This window comes from Antedon mediterranea, chromosome 1, assembly GCF_964355755.1.
Source record: "Antedon mediterranea chromosome 1, ecAntMedi1.1, whole genome shotgun sequence".
Taxonomy (NCBI): domain Eukaryota; kingdom Metazoa; phylum Echinodermata; class Crinoidea; order Comatulida; family Antedonidae; genus Antedon; species Antedon mediterranea.
In genome coordinates this window covers 35,551,845-35,573,961 of record NC_092670.1, presented here as the reverse complement: position 1 = coordinate 35,573,961, position 22,117 = coordinate 35,551,845, and the positions used below count along the sequence as shown (strand labels likewise).

The 22,117-nt window shown below is 34.3% G+C and overlaps 2 protein-coding genes across 3 annotated transcripts in view; one reads left to right on the top strand and one right to left on the bottom strand.

Annotated features, from left to right (window-relative positions):
* The window catches only part of LOC140045326 (uncharacterized), a 32,267-nt gene extending 19,632 nt beyond the window's left edge, over positions 1 to 12,635 (top strand). The window contains exons 3-9 of one of the 2 annotated variants that reach the window (XM_072090296.1): positions 1,256 to 1,272; positions 1,372 to 1,446; positions 3,958 to 7,198; positions 8,568 to 8,645; positions 9,341 to 9,357; positions 10,737 to 10,817; positions 11,109 to 12,635. In XM_072090296.1, coding sequence (XP_071946397.1) covers positions 1,256 to 1,272; positions 1,372 to 1,446; positions 3,958 to 4,117 — 252 coding nt within the window. In that variant the 3' untranslated portion in view covers positions 4,118 to 7,198; positions 8,568 to 8,645; positions 9,341 to 9,357; positions 10,737 to 10,817; positions 11,109 to 12,635. Of the gene's footprint in view, positions 1 to 1,255; positions 1,273 to 1,371; positions 1,447 to 3,957; positions 7,199 to 8,567; positions 8,646 to 9,340; positions 9,358 to 10,736; positions 10,818 to 11,108 lie in introns of those variants that run through there. The other variant, XM_072090217.1, reaches the window with a different exon arrangement.
* LOC140045058 (apicoplast pyruvate carrier 1-like) lies at positions 11,964 to 21,889 on the bottom strand. Its single transcript, XM_072089823.1, has 11 exons — positions 21,707 to 21,889; positions 19,705 to 19,772; positions 19,258 to 19,379; positions 18,602 to 18,728; positions 17,405 to 17,553; positions 15,955 to 16,063; positions 15,031 to 15,324; positions 14,432 to 14,554; positions 13,721 to 13,878; positions 13,033 to 13,187; positions 11,964 to 12,623 (listed from the first exon to the last, which is right to left on the bottom strand). Exons 1-11 carry the CDS (start codon positions 21,804 to 21,806, stop codon positions 12,568 to 12,570), a joined length of 1,461 nt encoding a protein of 486 aa, XP_071945924.1. The 5' UTR covers positions 21,807 to 21,889; the 3' UTR covers positions 11,964 to 12,567.
* Between the last annotated feature and the right edge of the window lie 228 nt (positions 21,890 to 22,117).

Sequence of the window (22,117 nt, the reverse complement as noted above, 5' to 3'; positions counted from 1 at the left end):
GGAGAATAGGCCTCCTCGCACAGGGGGAGATATTTCTTTTCGTACATAAGTTGGGGATCCCTCATGAAAAGTCACAAAATATGAATGAATATTCTTTAGTCATAATCCATAAGGTGTGCGTAAGAATTGAGCTAACTACAATTCGAGCCGTCTGTGTAGTCCAGACAATTTGAATGTCGACGTATTGGGTTTGAATCTCATGAACAACTTCTTTTATTTTATAGTGAGATAGAGATTATTTAGAGGGTTAGTGTAAGGATTAAAGTATCTTTTATAACGAACAATAAGCACTGAGATTCGCCTGTGTTTGAGATGATTTATTCAGAAAAAAGATTTCATTCAAATCTGAAAGCATTAAATATAAGTCATAACTTACACGTTATGACTGAACGGCTATTATAACATTATTGTTTAACATTTGTTCAATAACTCACTGTTTGTCAGGCAAATCCCTAGCATACGCCTACTGTCATACATTCGACCAGTCAAAATACAATCATTACTAACTAAACATACATCATACCAGGGAGTTGTAAAATATCATACTGGTACTGATTAGCATTCATTAAGTTTCTTTAGGGCCTATACAGTCCTTTTCAATCTACGACATTATTCACACTCGTTCAACATCCGGGTTAGCAACTGACGTAGTTATTGGGTACGCGCTACAAACTGATTTTCTATAAATCCCACAGTTTGGTTTAGTTATATTTAGGAAGTATAGTTCGGCTATCTTTCACATAAGGGGTTCCACAATTTATGTACGAAAACAAAATCGCGACTTGGGGAGAAGCATGTTGAAAAGTGTAACACGAGTCCACAGCGCATAGAGACTATTTGTATTATGCGCTGTGCAAATTAAAAACCATTAACGTCGGTGCCAGTTAAGGGCCTTTCACACCTGCTCCGGCACGGTTCCGGTCCGGCGACGGCAAATCCAATCGAACGTCAATGTTTCGTTTTCACGCGGCTACGCGCATATCGATTGGTGCTTGGCCGCGTGGAGCGTCGTAACAACGAAACATTTTGTGTTCGATTCGCCGGACCGGAACCGTGCCGGAACAGGTGTGAAAGGCCCTTAATGTTAGAGGGTATTTCCATTGAATATAACCTACTAGCCTTAAGTTGAAGGGTGACATATAACAATGCAAAACATTACAATAATATCTTTTAATTTATTCATGTATATCTTGTATATGTCTTTCTGAAAAATTAATGAATAATAATATGCTGAATACACTGTTTTATTTTTCAGGTATGCCTTATAAACCAGTGAGTAAATCATTTTTTTATAACTTTGTTTTTAGCTAAGACCAAATTAAAATGAATTTAGTTCACTCCTTAAATAATTTTTTGTTTCATTATTTGTAGGTGTTTCAGTAACGAATATTGCTGCGAATATGAAACGTGTTGTTCCACCGGCGACGGAGTATTGTGGTGGGTGTGGTATGTATAATTTTTACATTAATTTTATAAATTTTCATTATCGGTAAAGTGACAAGTTCATTTCCTACTAATAAGAATCTTGACTCGCATATACCTTTGTACTTGGTGCTCAAACAAAGCTATACTGAGATTGGGAGAGGTGAATCATCAGAGCCAAAATGTGCAAAAACGTATATGCAAATTAACAAGGCCATATAGATGGCTGCAGTCGCGTGCTTAGTGTTTACCGACCGATCGACCAACCTACCAACTGACCGAAATTACTGAACATGTTTAAAAATGTTGAAATGTTTTAAAACAGTTATATTTTTTTTAATTTACACGTGCGTAGCCTGGCACTCATGGCAATATTTTGTAAACGCTTACAATTGCCTAAAACGTACTCTTATTTCATCGAAAATAAATTTTGAAAATTTTAAGCGCGCGTACGCATGCGTTATATGCGCTACGCACGTAATTGTATTGCCATATGATGATTTATGCCCTGAAATTTATGAGTACCAAATTTTATTTAATTGTGATTCATGGTTGTGAAGATATGATTACAAACGTGATTTCGTTAAATCGTGCGTAGACCGCGTAATTTTTTATTGCGCACCGTGAAAACATAACCACATCGATTCCTGGCCATAAGGAATATACTGTGAAAAATTGACTTAGCTAGATTAAACTGATATCAAGATAAGGTTAGAAAGCGATAAAACGCATAGTGATACCGGACCGACAGACAGACCGACCGACCGACCGACATAGTGAACTATAGAGTCGCTTTCACGCGACTAAAAACTGAAGAAAACAGCGGTTCATCAAAATTGAAGGAAACAAAATGTCACAATAATTTCAACTAATAGGCCTACTGTAATATTATTTCATAAAAACAGTTATCTTTCTCTCAATATGTTATTTATTATTTTTAAATGATACAAAATCACATAATCTTTTAACTTTAACGTAAGGTGTCACGCTATTGGTAGAATCAGGAAATATTGAATTTCACTCTTCCCTGGTAGAATAATAAATATTAATATAACTAAAAGTTGTTTTTATCCGTTTGCTGCAGTAGGGAAACAAATTAGAAATAAGCAACAATGTAGAATAAACTAATGTGGAAGTTAAAAATAATCTGTGGGCCAAATTATTCAATGATTTACATTGACTGATTACCGTGCACTGAGCCGAAATAACGACTAATGTACAAGTTGATTACCGAGCTCTGAGCCGAATTACCGAAATGTACAAGTTGATTACCGAGCTCTTAGCCGAATTACCGAAATGTACAAGTTGATTACCGAGCTCTGAGCCGAAATAACGACTAATGTACAAGTTGATTACCGAGCTCTGAGTCGAATGACCGAAATGTACAAGTTGATTACCGAGCTCTGAGCCGAAATACCAACTAATGTACAAGTTGATTACCGAGCTCTGAGTCGAATTACCGAAATGTACAAGTTGATTACCGAGCTCTGAGCCGAATTACCGAAATGTACAAGTTGATTACCGAGCTCTTAGCCGAATTACCGAAATGTACAAGTTGATTACCGAGCTCTGAGCCGAAATAACGACTAATGTACAAGTTGATTACCGAGCTCTTAGCCGAATTACCGAAATGTACAAGTTGATTACCGAGCTCTGAGCCGAAATAACGACTAATGTACAAGTTGATTACCGAGCTCTTAGGCGAATTACCGAAATGTACAAGTTGATTACAATCTCTGAGCCGAAATACCAACTAATGTACGGTACAAGTTGATTACCGAGCTCTGAGCCGAAATACCGACTAATGTACAAGTTGATTACCGAGCTCTGAGTCGAATTACCGAAATATACAAGTTAATTACCGAGCTCTGAGCCGAAATACCAACTAATGTACAAGTTGATTACCGAGCTCTGAGTCGAATTACCAAAATGTACAAGTTGATTACCGAGCTCTGAGCCGAAATACCAACTAATGTACAAGTTGATTACCGAGCTCTGTTCCGAAATACCGACTAATGCATAAGTTGATTACCGAGCTTTGAGCCGAATTACCGAAATGTACAAGTTGATTACCGAGCTCTAAGCCGAATTACAGAATAATGTACAATCTTATTACCGGAGCTCTGAGTCGAATTACCGAAATTTACAAGTTAATTACCGAGCTCTCTGAGCCAAGTTACAGTCATATTACCGAGCTCTGAGCCGAATTACCAAAATTTTCAAGTTGATTACAGAGCTCTGAGCCGAATTACCGAAATTTACAAGTTGATTACCGAACTCTAAGCCGAATTACCGAATAGTGTACAATCTTATTACCGAGCTCTGAGTCGAATTACCGAATACAAGTTGATTACCGAGTTTTGAACCGAATTACCGAAATGTAAAAGTTGATTACCGAGCTCAGAGCCGAATTACCGAATAATGTAACAGATGATTACCGATCTCTGAGCCGAATTACCGAATTGTTTTGTGCAGCGGAAAAATATGTTTCCTGAGAGTATCTTACATTATTTAAACTCTTTTTTCTCTTACCAGGGTTTTATTCACCTTTGGAATATTGGCTAGCATCGGTGGATGCATCGCTTGCTGTTATTGCTGTTGCAGACGAAGACCAGATAGTGTTGTTGTGATTCATCAGTCACCCAATCAGACTGTACCTCCTGGTTACAACCAATTCGAAAACAAAACTGTGTAAAGTGAAAAGAAATTTCTTTTGCACTTTGCTTTTGAGAAAATATGTTTTGTAAACTCAGAAGAAATGAATACATTCTGCCAACCCTAGTTTCTGTCATGGTCATCGATTCCTCTAATATTAATTATTTCCTTATTAAATTAATACATTTTAAGTTCAGGGCCATAGTAGGCCTACCTCTATTTTGCAACTTTGTGTAGACTTGCAGTGTGTCTAGTATAGGGGCTTTTGAAACAAATACTTATGCGTAGCTGTTGTAAAATTGGTAATTAAGACTTGTTTAAATTGAAGTATAACGCTGTTATTGCTTAAAGATATACGTTCCCCCAAAAACATGAAAAATTAAGATTAATTAAATCAGACTCTGAATAGGTTATTTTGTAGTTTTAATCAAGTTAATCAGTTCTGTACAAAAAAGCGAAAACAAATTGTTTTCACTTAAATTCAACCAAAATCCTATTGGGTGGCAGCCAGTTTTACTATTTTTTGCTTTAAATTACAGTTTGTGACATTAAAATGGAATATTCAACAACAAAAAATGTAAAATTATCTTTTCAGGAGGACAATACATCTTTAAGAGTAACTAACAATTCACCGTAATAAACGTAATAAACAATAGAAAAAAACATATCATTATTTATTCGAAAGTGTGAATTTACAATTGCGGATAGCCGAGTGTAACTTTAGTTCGTGGCGGTGTTCTAGAGACTTACTTTCAAGTTCGAACACCTGGTCGATTGTTTGTACTGTATATATTATATTATATAGGCATAGAATGCAGTAAAATAGACGCATCGCATATCGTTATCTATAAGCGACAAACACGAAATAATAATAAGATATATTAGCACGTTTACAACAATACAATATACATATATGTCTATAAAAATAAACGATTTAAAATGAACTAGAATTTAATTCGTCACTTTGAAGAATTATAGGTGATCATTTTTATCATTTTAATGAAATTAACGATCGTAAAAAGTTGATGTACGCCATGCTATGACATGATGCATATACACTTATAGTGCTGAGTTGTACCTATTATGTGCCATATACAATATGTACAGTATATACTGTATATTCAAATTCAAATAAACATTTATTTCTTTCATTCATATTTGAGTAAAAAACATTATAATTTCTGATATTTTTTAAATAAATATTTTTTTTTAGAGATATAATACAGTAAGTCATAATGTATAAAAAGATGATTCAGTTATATACAAAATGAAAGAGGCAAAAAAAACCCAAGAAAGTATCGATCAATTGGAAACAAAAATCCAATTGAAACTTGTATGTTGGGAAGCCATGTAAGAAGATTATATACTTATATATATAAATGTAAACATATAACTACACATACACATAAAGATCAACAGACACACACACACACACCCACACCAACAGTTATATCTATATACAGTGTAGCATAGGTGAAATTACGGGACCCACATCATATTCTAAATTTTTGGTATGATGGAATTATCAAAATAAACTCTAAGATGACAATTTCAAAAGATAATGAATTGAGCAAATAAATATAAGGATTGGAAGAGAATTTGACACGTAGAAGCGCAATGCGCGCTCTTTGAAATTTGTATAACTTTGACTAAAGAAATTTAAAAACTACTTTTTAACTTCAACTGGCCATGTGATAACATCACAACATCCGATAGGCTTAATTTTTATATGAATTCATATCTACATTTCATCAGCTTTCATAATAAGTAATAATCTTCAAGGTCACCTTTAATTCTGAAGAGCTGTCAAATATTCAAATATATAGTGAAGGTGAAATTACACGGCCTACGTTATTCAAGTTTTTACACGTGATGACGTCATCAAAATGAAATTGTTGACAACTCATGAGAAAGATAATTAATTGAGCAAGCACATACTAAAATGTGTGCGAAAATCGGGCTCAAATAACGTTCATTGTAAACATGCCTTATTTTTCATCATTTTCAGCACTTTTATGCAATTAATGTGCGCATTTTGTCATTTTTAAAAATAACATGCTCGTATAGCGTTATTTTAAGTCGGAACAGACTCAAATTTGGTGAATGTACTAAGGATGGTGAGTAGAATGCGATTTCTACAAAAAAAATCGTATTTTTACGCTTTTTAAGAATCGCGCGCGCAAAAACGCATTTTTGCGCAGTAATTTTTTGAAACACGCAAATGGCCTAATTGATGCTCTAAATTGATCAAAACTTAATTTTGAGATTTTTAAATTTTTAACGCGCAATTTCACGCGCATGACCCTACGTGCACGCGCGTTTTTATTTGCTAATATTTTTACCCTTGACCTGAAGTTTATGTATAGTGAATTTCATTAATATGTGATAATGAATTATGGAGATATGATTGATAATGTTATTTCACAAAATGGCGTATACGTGACGTCACGGATGAGTGATCACGTTGAAAAGCTTATTAGGACTAAGTTACAGTATTTGAAAGACATTGTGAAATTTTGGTAATCATTGACATTAAACTTTTTTAGATATTTGTTACACAAAATAGTGCCCAGAAACAATAATAACAAAGATTTGATACAATAACAATAGGTGATCATTTTATTCTAAATGATCACCTAATTAAAGAAATGATAAAATAAAAATATTGTGCGTAAACTTGGAGCGTCAAGTTTTTAAAAAAATTGCCATTAAATTAAATTGAAGTACCGACAGCCTAACTTATAATTTAGAAGAAAACAGCAGCAGGGTATGGTATGTATACTTTTACAGAAATATGTTTAAAGATATCAGTGACGTAACTAGATGACGGTATTGAGAGAAGATGATAAATGGTGCACCCTCTTAGTCTTAAGTTAGGTCAAATTATAATCGGTAGCTGAACCCCTCACCCTCTCCCCTTTAGGGAGACTATAAACTCACTGAATTGACTGTATGCCAACGTTTTGAACCAGTGAATCAACCAAACATTTCCGGTTACTTCGTTCTGTAACTTATACCGTCTGTCGTCCATTTTATTTCGCAAAACCGTATTTGTTGTTTATGTTTGCTGACTGCAAGCGAATGTGATTTCAGCAAACTTGACTTTGTACAAAACTTTTACGTAAGTTTTTTTTCTATCTTTTGGTGTAAACTCCCAATTTATTCGACTAGATGTTTCGTTAACACTCTCTTTGTTCATTGTATTCTTGAATTTTAGATAGGGCTGCTAAAAAAAATAGTAAAAATTGCATACAGTAGTGTTTACAGTATAGTGTAGTATACGATAGGGAGTTTTCGCAACCTTACGAATACGATAACGAAAACGAATACGTCACGCACACGTATTCGTTTTTCGTAAGCCAGTAAAAATCTGTTTCGCATGGCAACGAAATATTATTGAGGGCCCCGTTCAAAATATGACTGCGGTAAATTTGAGCGAAGCGCGGGTACGTGTTGCTTGGTGCTTGGCTGCCTAGGCCTAGCGTAACATCAAAGCGAGTGAGGACTTTAAAAACTGCTATTTATCATAATTGACCTGGCATTTTAGTAAATTACTTTAGTAAATTACTTTCAAATAAAAGTATCATTATATTATAATCATGAATCATTCCTGATTGAAATACAAAATGTGCAAAATAGATCAAAAACTATACTCGTTTTGTAGTTACGAATATGACTGGTGATATTCGTCAACATGAATACGCTTTACGAATATGAAATAGCTCAAAAGTTTCACCATGGAGGAAAAAATAAATTAATTTTTTCCTCCATGGTTTCACAAATGTGTGACGTATCCGTTTTCGTTATCGTATTCGTAAGGTTGCGAAACCTCCCTAGATATATGCAACAAATGATTTGTAAACAATACGGTATCTTACTTAAGTTCATAGATTAGAATGTAACATCTGTAGTTTTTAGGCCTACACTTTTCTAATAATTGCAAAACAATTGAGAATAAATTGAGTTAAAATTCGAGAAATCATAAGAAACGTTTTATTAATTAATGTAGGCCTATGATTTATTGTAAAAATGGATAAAGCGTGTAGACCTACTATAGAGGATGGACTCCGACACAAGCATTTGAGCATGTAGGCCTAAGTTCAGGAAGAAACAATTAGAGCTTAAATGACAGGTTAATGTTTTCTATAGGCCTCTAAAGATGAAGTGGGATATAGACACGAACACAATAATATGATATTACCTAAATAACGTTACTTTTATCCTGGCAAATCTGCCTGAATGTGAGGTCCTCAGAGTGTGATCATAATATAACGATGACGCCGTAATTACAACTTGATTGATGATAAACATATCTGTGAATTTTTAATAAAATTTAAGTCGCAAATCGAACTTAGCGCGCACCTTTTCTGGAAAACTTACGTAACGTAATACACACGTTCGTAGCATTTAAATTGCCTTGCTAATCTTGGTATAATTTTTCTTTATTTGGTTGGCCTATAATTAAATCTGTCTTAAATATATAATTTCAGATCTTCACACCATTAACTATGTTTGGACTTTGTTTCACATTGTTAATTGTCTTACCAGCCGTTCTTGCAGATGATCCTGTAAGTATTTATTGGGGTGGGGGGGGGGGGGGAACCAGTGAACCGTGGTTTACTTCAACAATGGAGGAAAAAATAAAATGAGATCTCTCAAACCTGTGATCAAAAGCTTAATGTTAAATGCCGCACTAGAAACATAAACTATCTTATCTTTCTTTCTTTTTTTAAAATTCTGGAATAAACAAGCAGATCGTATATTATTCCTTTATTTTTTCCTCCATGGTTCAACATAATAATGAATACATCCATGATATAATAAGCCACATAGACTTTTGACTTGGAAGTTTGGGCAAACTTACGTATACGCACACGTATCCGCGTTACAACACGTATAACCGATACGTTTGAATCTAATAGGTCTTTTTTCATTCGGCAAAATCATGTATAGGTTAAGGGTACCTATGCAAGATTGTAAAGGGAGATTAGAGTTTACTAGAAAACTCAAAACAGATATTTCTGAGATCTGAGTTTTCTAGATTTAAGTTTTCTAGACACCCCTAATCTCCAACTACAATCAAACAATTTTGTGTTTTGCAACTCGTAAGAATAGTAGATAATTAAACTTATTAAGTTATACATTAAATTTATTAGGCCGATAGTTCGTTTAAATATTTCTGCTTAAAATTATTTTCATTACAATGCAGAATATGTTAGAAACGTATATTTACTTTTCTTTCACTTTACTTTGTATTTTTCAGTCCTGTGTTTCTAAACCGTGAGTACTGTTTTCTTCATTTTCATAAAAAAACATTTTAATTATTATTATTAATTAAAAACATTATTATTATTATTGTTCTTTCTATATAGGCCTATATAAGAAATAATATTTTTTTTGTTGGTAGTGAAGTCGGTAGTAAACATTTTTTGTTACGATAAATATAGTCTAAAAATTATAAAGTCTAGGCCTATAAGTCTATAAAGTCTATCGGGTATTCAATACATAAATATTGGTTTCTTTCTGTACCGGATTTGATTAAGCTATCATCAATCAATCAATCAATCAATCAATCAATCAATCAATCAATCAATCAATCAAACAAGCAACGTTTTTATTTCAAATTCTACTCTGTACAGAACAAAAATAATTATAAACTAAACTATACACACAGTAGGCCTACTGTATTTTGCATAGGCATATTCGTAGGGTAGAGGAATTACTCTAAAGTTAGGGTCGTAGTTACCCACCCTCAACATTCCAGTAAAAAAAATGTCTAATTTACCACGAACCTTCGTCGTACAGCATAATCAAATAATATTCTTCATCTACTATATAGGCCTACAAATAATTCGCCGTAGAGGAACGATTGTTAGACCATTATTCGATAATACTTTACAGCCAAACGAAAACATTGTTTATTGAACAGGTTTTACAGACGACAGCCTGCATACATCATAGACACTCTTCTCACAGACATGCTTTGGTATTTGCGCATGCCCATTTGCGCATGCCCATTTGCGCATGCCCATTTGCGCATGCCCATTTTTTTTCAGCCATAGTAAACTATTAGCTTCTATGTTCTTTGCTGTTTCAATTTCTTTATTTTCCAAAAAATTAAAACAACACCTAATGCATGTTAAACTATTAAAAAGACAACAATCGAATATCGCAATTTGATTTATGCTGCTGTTTTTGAGTTTTATTTTCTGATTCTACAATTTGATTGATCTATTTTTTTCAATTTATTTATTAATTTTTTTAATTTATTTTTATTTATTTATTTTTTATTTTTTTTTCCTTTTGTGTGCGTTTTTTTGTCTTGTTTGTTTCTCTTAATTTCCACTCTTATTCAATTATCCATTTTATTTGCATAGGCATACCCAGCACAAGATTTCCTCATCTTCTTGGGATTATGCCTTCCTCCATAGCCAATTTTCTTAAATTCACTTTTCTTTTGTATATCCAACAATCATCTATTTCATTTTTAATATACCTTACCATTTCTGTTTATTATTTTGTATTGTTTTGCTATGGAGGAAAATAAATGTCTTTTGAAATGAAATGTAATACAGTTTCCTAATTATTCCTTCCACTTGAATATAACTGCCTAAAGGCGCGGCGTACTAATACTAGGCCTGTTTTATTTTTTATTCTAGATGCGTTGATGACGAATATTGCTGTCATTGGGAAACGTGTTGTAAGGCTGAAAATTCATCCTCCCAGAATGGGATTATGTGGTATGTATACAATTACTCTGTGTCATATTCTCTGGATCAGAAGCATAGAAACCAAACAGCGAGGGGGTGCAGCTGCAGCCACTTCTAGACTTTATGCACTAACAGTACCTATGAGGCCTACGAAAATATATCGCGTAAATGCGGCACCTCTCGGTATATAGAAATATTTAAGCATCTATTATAAAAATGCGGTACCCGAACATAACTGGAATTGTACGCATACTGTGAACTACATTTGAAACAACTGCCATTTTTCTAATGCATTTCTATGTCATTTTTGTTCCTTCGCAGGGTTTTTCTTTTCGTGATCATCTTTTCCACATCGATCGTAGGAGTTTGTGTCCGCCTTTGTTGTCGGATGATACCGCGGATGATGGACAACAACGAAAGGGTGATTGTAGTACAGCCAAGCAATCCAAGTACAATTGGTTACAATCAGTTCCAAAACCAACCATTGTAAGCCTATTTACACGGAGAGAATTGTCATATTTTGCGCGATATACAGTAAACCCGACGGTTTCAAAACAAGCCATCGCAAACCGAATTTATACGGCGGCGGGATAAATTGCCGTAGACATTTTATACATAATCCGTTCGAAAATCATTGAAAATCATTGAGTTTAGCGGAGTAAATTGTGTCGCGCGACATACTACGTTCAAAATAAGCCAAGTTTTGAATCACCGTATTTCATGCGTATTGTTTTAATTTTGCATGTATGTTTATACTAACAGTCGTTAGCATGCATTATACAATGTATTGTATTCAGCCACAGCGGTATATATCGTTTGCTGTGCAACATGTATATAAAGGCTAGTGTTGCCCGAAGGCTCTGCTACTTTTTTCTGGCTGTTTTACTTTATCGTTTTGATTTAGCTTCATTGAGATCCAGCCACTGATACCCAGAGCATTGCCATTATTTTTCAGTAATTTGCCTTTGGATTTATATGAATACAAAGAAGCGATTCTATAACGTAGACTTATGAGCAACATACTATTTTATCCACAAAAAAAAATAAAAAAATAATTGTTTGGACAATCAAATTTAGGTTTAAAAAAAAAATAGGAAGGCAATATAACTTTTCAGATCTTCAGAAGACTGTTTTGGTTGTATAATAAACTCATAGAATCATACTCAGCACAACGCATTATCACTGAAGATGTTTTATTTCATACATTAAGACAATTAAACAAGAAGTACTCACGTCCCAAGAATACCTTAATAATTAATGAAATTGTGATACGACACATTATTGCTAATTTTGAAATAACTTTGAAAGTTACTTTTTCTTTATTTAAACATTAAAAACGTCCCTTCTCGACACAGTCTTTTGAACCCATAGGGTCTAACAACATTCGATTTGACTTTGATTCTGTGGCTATAGGTGACGCCTGTGTAGCTTCATCTTCTGTGATAGCACATACAGTTGTATTGATTGATATCGACGGAATAATAGCTGAACCCGACACTCGTACGGTACCGTACTATGTTCTTGTCTCCTGACTATAACCTTCCAGACGTAGAGTTGTGCGAGAGTCGGCTGTCGGCTGCAATAGCTGTAGGGCAATTTTCATTTTGAAAAGACAGTAGGCTTACGTTCTTCCCCTCTTTAGGTTATAATATCAACCATTGTAAAGCTCTGTCAAACTAGTTTGACAAAAAAAGTGTGATGTGCCCAAATATGGTAGTGATCTGACGTCATCGTGTCCATATATGGGCACATCACATAAAGTTTGAGTGTATTCAGAGCTTTAGATGTTTTCACCTTTCCTCGTCTTCACATTAAACAATAATGTTATAATAAAAGCTGAAAAAAAGAGGCATTTACTTAATATGTTTGTGTATTGTAACATGTGCCATCCTTTATGGATTTTTGTTAAAAACCTTAAATTTGAAATGACAGGAAATTTAATTAATCCAAACAATAAAATTGTTAGTTTGGGGGACAAAGATCGAAAATATTGAAAATTCTTTTATCTTTTAAACAAAATATTATAATTATACAGAATAAAAAATAATGTAGGCCTACCTTATTTTAAAAGCCTTAAGTTCATATTAAACAGATTTAAGAAAATTGTTTGCTGGCGGGGGTAGTGGGTTATGGGTGCTTTATTATTTTCTAATTTTAATTGTAATTTTTGCTTTTGTTTAAATATGTTTTTTTTGCCTAACACTACCAAAGCTATTTTAAAAAGTAAATATAATAAAATACTTACCACCCAAATAAAAAGTAGCTAATAGAATAAACATGCCGAACCAACCAATTCGGTCTGTAAGCGTTGTTGCTAAAAGCGCCCCCAATGGTCCCGTGATAATTTGAGATGAGTATACAAGCCCGTAGTTTGCACCAACATGTTTTGCCCCAAATGCTCTGTAGAAACACATAGAACAAAAAATAGCATAACATAACTATATATTTTATTTGGGTTGATGAACATCAGTAAAAAATACGCATAATTGTTTCCACAATATGTCAACTTGTGGGCGGTAAACTAATCCAAATACGCGATTTTTGTTTTGAGGGCGCTATAAATTCCAAAATACGAAAATTGTACAAAGAGCTTCTTTTTTAAAATGTCCTTTAAAATATCTGTCTTTTGTCAATGTAATTTTCCCCTTATCACACGACGTGGCTGTTGTTCTGATTGACCAGCAGCTCAAACCAATGATGCCGCTGGATACCTAACCATCATTTTTTCCATTTTATCATAAATGTCCATTTACACAGACGAGCGGTAGCGGTAAGCGAAAATTCTATGTTATTCTTATGACCATTTACACAACGCGGAGAGGATGGGCGGTTGAGCGAAAATCCGCTGAGGATATATAGATACATATTCTACGTGGGACAACGCGGTTTTCGCTTACCGTTACCGCTCGTAATTTTAATTTATTCCTACTTACCTTGCAGTGGCTGTAGGTATTAATGAAAAGGTCCCGGACATGCTGATGTTTATCAAACATATCCACACAAGATAGGCATACTGACCCCCACTTCTCGACACTACGTCGAGTGTCAGAAGAAACACAATCATAGAGCCACACATGGCTAACGTGGAACCCTGTGGAAATTGAAAGAAGTAATTAATCAATTATGATTATGTTGTTATTATTTATTACATTTCTTTAACCAGAGTAGCCCAAACAGTTTAAACTGGTTTTCATTGAGGCCCTGCATGCAACATTTATACATTGTTACAAACTCAACAGAGACTTTGTTGTTTGTTTGTTTAGATAAAGAGGTCTATGCAGTCATACAAATGGTCTCTTAATTAAGTAAAGTAGGCCGGCCCTTTCTGTGATCTAAATCTGAAAATCATGTCTGCAATGTTTGCCTGCCAGGCGTTGAACTAGTACTAGTAGGAACCAAGAAGGTCCACCAACCTAAAGACCTGTGGCCGTATTCACCAAATCACTCAGGCTAAGGGAAATACTTACCCTTAAAATAAAAGAAAAATCGCCTATCCAATTGAATACAATTTAAGGGAAATACTTAAAAATACTAATTTTATTGAGTTAAGTGAAATACTTAATATTTAAAGGAAAAATTGATGGGTGAATACGGCCACTGTATTTTTAGTCGATTAGTCCAATATATTTTTAGAGTAAACATACCTTATATGAGAATTTGTCAGCCATACAGCCCCAAAATATTCGTCCACCGCCATTAAAGACAGCGCTTATGGACCCAGTTAGTGATAGAAAATAATCATCATTAATCATCGTCTGTCCATATGCCTAAAATAGAAAACAAACATGTAATTAAACAGTAAATAAAATTATAGGTGGGTAATTAACAACTGTGTCGGTTTGGGCAGTTTGTAAGTGAACCTGGATAGTTTTGCCACTCATTTGGTCAATTATTTCTTAAAACCCAATCAAATGACGTCATTATTAAAATAAACAATAAAATCGTTTTATTGTCACGATAATATTGCTCTTATCAATCAAGATGTAATTTTATTGGACGTGTGTGAAAATATCATTTTCATCAATGGAAAGCATAGAGTAGGTGGTTATCCTATAGTTATAGGATGAAAACTTGTTAGATTTCTTTTGTTTTATGTATGAAAAATGAATTTTTATTTATTTATTTTTATCGTCTAGTGTAAATGGGCCCTTAGTCCGTTTCTATCAATCTATCAATTTAAGCTTCAATTATGTTGGAAAAAGTTTTAGGTCAATGTTTATTGTGTATGTATTCTATAACAAACCTTATATAAAGCCATTATAAAAACTATTCCTAACACAGTTATCAGATGCGTCGACCAAAGAATCCAAAATGATGTTTCTGTATAAACTTCAAATGGCGGTATATCAAGACCCGTCCATTTCTCATCCACTAAGTCACGTTCTTCTTCGGTGTCCATCTCTTTGTCTGAATCTCCTTCTTGGACTGCAAACGTGTTATACTCTCCACCAATTTGCAGAGGTTCTCCACCATCGGCATCGGTCAGGTGTTTCTCGTCTTCCTGGCTAGGTTCCTTAGATTTTGGCTCATCTATGGGCTAAAAAGGAGAAATGGAGTCACGCTCAAAACCGATTGTAACTTACCCCTTTTACAGAGAGTCCGGAGTTGACGCTTCGTGTGTTTTGGTGTGAAAGGTATAGAATCAAACAACTCCGGAGTTCAAAACACCGGGGTTGAACAGTTGAACGTTCTTCGGGGGGGGGGGGGCGAACTGCGTTTTGGTGTGAAAGGATTATTATTTGGTTGGTGGATATGCCTATAATAGATTAATTGTCTTGGTAAGAAGGACAGTCCATTAAGTCAGGCTTTCTAGAACCCAAAAATGGATATTTGTCCTTAAAGCCAGTATAGTGGTCAAATAGACATTACAAGCACTATCATCGAAGGCATTGCAATAATTGAGTCTAAAGCTAACATTTATCTTTACATAGTTTATTGTGCTGTATTTTTTTTTCAATTTTAGAATAAGACCTGTTGATCAATAATACGTATTAACCGGATCAAATCGTATGGAAGGCATTGCAATAAGTTGAGTCTAAAGCTATAATTTCTTCTTAGGCCTACATTGTTTAGTGTGGTGCTACATAGTTAGCTACACCTGATCATTCAAGTTTATTGCAATAAGATCATCATTTAAGTTGATCACACCATTATAGTAGGTACTAACCGGATCAAATAATAACAGCACACCGAAAAACTGAATGCATGCGAATGTAATTCCTAGGATAAGAAAGCAAGACGGCACTCTGTCCAAAACGGCAGCTTCCGCAAAATATCTGAAGATAGAAATTAATACTCGTTTTATTTCCAATTTCGTTAAAACTAACTAAACAAAACAATGACCAGCAACACGTGGATTTACAGATGTGTCGAAAATGAAGAATCAAAATATGAAAATGAAGATTAATCAAATCAGACTTTAGACAGGTTATTTTGTAGTTTTAAAAGTTAATTACTTGATAAACAAGGCCAACAGCCATTAAGTCGCGTGCTACAATGCATAGTGATACCGGACCGACAGACAGACCGACAGACAGACCGGCAGACAGACCGACAGACCGACAGACAGACTGACCGACCGACATAGTGAACTATACTGACCGAAATTACTGAACATGTTTAAAAATGTTGAATGTTTAAAAACATTTATATTTTTTTAATTTACACGTGCGTAGCCTGTCACTTTCGACGTGCTCGTATAACGTAATTTCGAGTTGAAAAGTAAGTCAAGAAAACAGAAATCGGGCAAAAAGAGTGCGCAATAACATTTAACGCAAAAATATGCGCACTCATGGCAATTTTGTAAACGCTTAAAATTGCCTGAAATGTACTCTTATTTCATCGAAAATAAATTTTGAAAATTTTAAGCGCGCGTACGCATGCGTTACATGCGCTACGCACGTAATTGTATTGCCATATGATGATTTATGCCCTGAAATTTATGAGTACCAAATTTTATTTAATTGTGATTCATGGTTGTGAAGATATGATTACAAACGTGATTTCGTTAAATCGTGCGTAGACCGCGTAATTTTTTATTGCGCACCGTGAAAACATAACCACATTGATTCCTGGCCATAAGGAATATACTGTGAAAAATTGACCTAGCTAGATTAAACTGAAAACGCATAGTGATACCGGACCGACAGACAGACAGACAGACAGACCGACCAACCGACCGACATAGTGAACTATAGAGTCGCTTCCACGCGACTAAAAAAACCAACACATATAATGATTTCACTTCGGTTAATTTTAACCAAACATTGTCTGACTATTTAGGTATTTTTACTATTATATTATTAAAATTCAACAAAAAATGTTTAAAAAAATATCCGTTTAGGGGGACAATATATCTTTAGGAAAGACTTTGAATAGGCCATTTCGCAGTTTTAATAATCACTAATTCCGTAGAAAAAGAAGTTTCTTGTAAAAAGACAAAATATACAGTTAAATTAAACCTTCCAGTCAATTTGTCGATATAATTACAGTTTTTTCAGGTTAATAATTTTTTTAAATCTACTATGTGACATAAAAATGGCATATTCAACAAAACATTTAAACAAATTCAGTTGGACAATACATCGTTAAATTAAAAAAAGAAGAATATTACGTACTTCTCTGTAGGTTCTTCTTTCAGTGATGAATTAGGAGATAGATTATCTGGGTTGATGTACTCTGTTTCTATTGGGTTCCAGATAACTGCTGCAATCCCATGACCTCCAGTTATCAACCCGTTTACAAGTCCTTTTTTCTCCGGCATCCACTGAATACAATTGAGTAAAATCGTGGTTAGAAACGCTGTAATACCGTTATTCGTTTAAATTGCGAAGCCTATAATTATACGGTACTCATTCTATTGACATAATGCCATTCTTTTATTTTTCAGCCGATTCTGGGTACTGCATATATTTTCGAGGTACCTATCATGGGAATATTTGATAATACAACATCACATGTATACATAACCTTTCATGATAAAGGCACCACACGTGATATGAATGAGATGCTGTATTACCAAATACGATACCTCGGAAATAGATAGTTATGTGAAGATACAACAGTCGGGTGAATTTTTCTTCTATATTTTGGTCTTCATATCCATAGAACATATACATAAACATACATAATAAACAAAAGTTACTTAACAATCTGACAAAAGTTTACATTACAGATATAGACTTAGCACTAAAAAAACAAAAGCTCATCCCCTTTTAAAAAAAGTTAAATTGTTAACAGAACGAACTAGTGGGTTTAAGCTTACTTTTTTTTAAATGAAGCTATAGACCGATTTTCTTGTTTTTTCTTGATTAATTGGCGTAATAATTTACCAACGAAATTACTTGCTTTACAGTAACTTTCACAATTAAAGTTATCGTCCTGAATGTGTATTTCTCTTGAATTTATATACTGACACTGTATGTACCATATGCAACCGTACTTATTGATTTTCATGAAGATCTATACTATTTGGTGACATCACAAAAGCTTATTAAAATCTTGCGTCATCTGTATTATCCAAATGGGCCGAATATTATTATCTGTCGCTCTTTGCATTTTGCGAAAGATTAGAAAAAATTCTTTGATTTTGCGATTACGGAAAGTTTCTTAGCGCCTAATAAAATGTGTTTTTTCTTTCCTTTAATTTATTTTCAATCTAAGAAATATCCAACACAATGATTTTGTCATCTTTCTGGGTATTTACATTAATTCACCTATTCATCCCCCCACCTCCCCACCTTTTTTTTTTATTGTTTATGGATAGTTTTCATAAAAAGTCATCACTTGATTACCTACACAAACGTATTGCTTACCTTCATAGCACACACCAACGCCGGTATGTATGCTATACCAGAACCAATACCAAAGATTAATCCATACGTTAGAAGTACTGAATAAAATGAGTCCTGTATACTAAAGTAAGTCAAAAATACACCCAAGCTGTGGAGAAAGATTCAGTCTAAAAGTTTAACAAAAACATTGATGTAGAGCCGCAACCGCGTATTCTTGAAAAACTTGGAGTTTGCTGGAGTGCAACGTTTACCAGTGTATAGGACTACTAGGCTTAACAGTGAATCATAGGCTTAAGAGTGTATACTATAGTTTAACAGTGTATTACTATGAAGCGTTACTACCTTTAGTAGTTTTACTTTTATATTGTACTTGTTCGACTTTTTCTTGTTACTGCTTTTGTTATATGTTATACGGGCACTGTGGGAGAACATTAGTTTAAAGAATAAAGAATAAACAGTCACCCGCCATCCCCGATCCCCTCCCCCAAATACTAAATATGGGTAGGCAGGTTAGGTAGATATTTTGTAATTACAATGAAAAATGTAATCAAAACGGTATTACTTTTTCTTTTAAATCTCTGAATTCAAATACATATACGGGTATTGTTAAAGCATAGAGTATTTTTAAAGCATGAAACTAATAACATGCAAACATTACATTTAAAAAAAGACGGTACCTGGCCAACCAACATCCTGTGATAGACACCAGTCGTGGACCTACACGCTCGTCTAGGACTCCCCCTAACGGAACAGTTGCTCCATAACATGTTATTAACAACAAAAAGATAGAAGTGGTATCCTACAAGATAGAAATTCATGTTCATCACATAATGATCATAACGATGACTGTTATGCAGGCATAGAAGCCAATTTACACAGACGAGCAGTAACAGTGCTATAAATATAGAATCTATATTATTACTTATGACCATTTACACACAACGCTCAAAGTTCCGCTCAGAAAAGGTACGGATTCTACGTGGGACAAGCTACGCGGTTTTCCGCTTGCCGTTACCACTCTCTGTGTAAATTGGGCTAATAGTAGGTTAAATTAAAGGCATATTGTCCGCGTAGGCCTAAATTTTATAGACCGTTCTCCTTTAAACAAAACAACGTAGGCCTACCTTGTATCTTATTCCCTCTGATGGTGTTCGTTCTCGAAGATAGGAAGTGATGTATGACGTAAGGTTACCTGAAAAGAGGAAATCTTAATTTAGAAGCATAACAAAGATAAAACAATTTCGGATGTGAGACTCCTGAAAGGTCTATATACATATGCAATTGTAATACTCCACCTAGGCTATTGGTGGTATATAACAATAAATTGAATGATTGATTAGATACATTTTATTATTAAATTCAATTCAAATGTTTCAATTAAATTCAATTGTATTAGCTAACGATGCTATCAAGGGCAAATATCCGCATAACAGACAATATAATATGAAGGCATAATTGAAAAAATACAATATAAACAATTTTAAAATCATCCGGGATGACAGAAATAAGATTAATATTTATCTTATAAAGCGGGAGATATAAGATCCATAGTCAATACGTCGCCCAAAATGGTATTTATAAGTATAATACTCAGACACAAAGTATATCAAATTATTGTATATTCGATATTTATTACAGTAACTACACGTTGAATTTGTTTTTAATGTTCGTTCTAGGCCTCAGTAATGCATTTTGTTCTCAGGATTATTCCTCTGTCCTATAAATATAACCATGGAGTAAACATTGTAATTTGCTAAAACTTGGTTCCCACTAGAGACGCAACGCAATGACGTAGACGCAACGTGAAGCTTGGTTCCCACTATAACGTAACGCAAGGACGTAAACGCAACGCAAGCTTTTTAACCAATGACAAGTGAAGTTATAGACAGTTAGCAATCACAAGCGATGGCTTATTCGCTTGTGATTGGTCAATTCACTTGCGTTGCGTTACGTCCTTGAGTTGCGTCGCTAGTGGGAACTACGCTTAAGTGAGTTGACCAATCACAAGCGATGGATTATTCGAACTGTCGCATGTCATTGGTCAAAACGCTTGCGTTGCGTTTACGTCCCTGCGTTGCGTTCTAGTGGGAACCAAGCTTTATTGCTGTACGTAACGACATAGCCTTAAAGAAGCGGTAAACATATAAATTTACTAATCTAGTCATGTTCCTCTCATTCTTTACTCCATGGTCCTAACCATGGTCCCTGACTGCATTCTGATTTTCAACATAGCCTATATGCGATGTCAGATAATTGCCTGATAAACTTATGACATTTACTTGCTTTATAACCAATTATATGCAATTCAGTTGGCTTTTTGATTTTCATCATCCCCATTTATACTATGGTCACGGGGTTATAATTGCATAGAAATTCTTATGTTAACAAATAGAGCATATAGCTATAGATGATAGTGATTCTATACTTATTGTACTAGTTAAACAATCCAATAGAAGCCATTTAGGCCTAAAAGTTATACTTGCAGACCTCGATTGAAAACAGAGGCCAGAGAACAGGTACCCACGATCTCTGTTTTGTCACTGGCTTCCTCTTTCTGGTCTCTGACCTCCTCTAAAACTATCCTCAACATTACGTTATATCATAGGAGGTGTCTATTTTTTGGAATATCGAAAACAGAGACCCCAACAAAAACGAATAATTACCTTATATAGGGGTCTCTATTTTCTTGAAATCTAAAAAACAGAGCCCCCTCCTCCCCCCCCCCCAAAAAAAACCCCTTACATAATATTTCGCTAATAATAAAGGAGGTCTCTGTTTTTGAAAAATATCGAGAAAAAAAGTTTTTATGGGGTAAATGTAATTATAGATCAAGTGCCTAATGGTAGATCAACAGCAATATGGTCAATTCACGTCAACACAGCTTAATTCCTGGTTGATAGTTGTGGTGGAATTGGGTAGAATAAGCATTATTCTATACTATCCTTTTTTAAAACATTTTTTGTTTATTTCATCTGAATTACATTATGGTGTTTATTAATGAATTTTACAAATGTATTTAAGCGTTTAGCTCTTTAATTTTATGACTATACATTGTTTATTATCCTATTCATCTATAATTGTCTAATTAGTAATGGACGACAAAATATTGATTTATTTTAGACTTACCAAATGTGTAACGACTGCCTAACGTTATATGTATCAATACTCCGCCTAAAATAACTAACCATGCCTTCCATCGGACGCTCGCAAAACGTGACGTCATCATCTCAGAAAATCTAAGAAGCAAGTTTTGGGCACTTCTACACCCTTCTCATAGCGTGTATTGTTGTTTTATAGTGATTCACTAAATCGTTATGATATTTCCGTTTAAAGTGACATGAGAACGTACCATCTGTGATAGATTCTTTTGTTTGGATCTATTGAATCGATAATTTTCAAAAGCGACTGATTTTGCCACAAATCCGCTGAGTCTGTCTGTAGCCTAAAATACAATAGATCGTCAAAATACTTAAAAGGCCTACTGTAGGTCCAATACAAATACAATACAATGTGCAGCTTTTTTTTTACCATGCAATG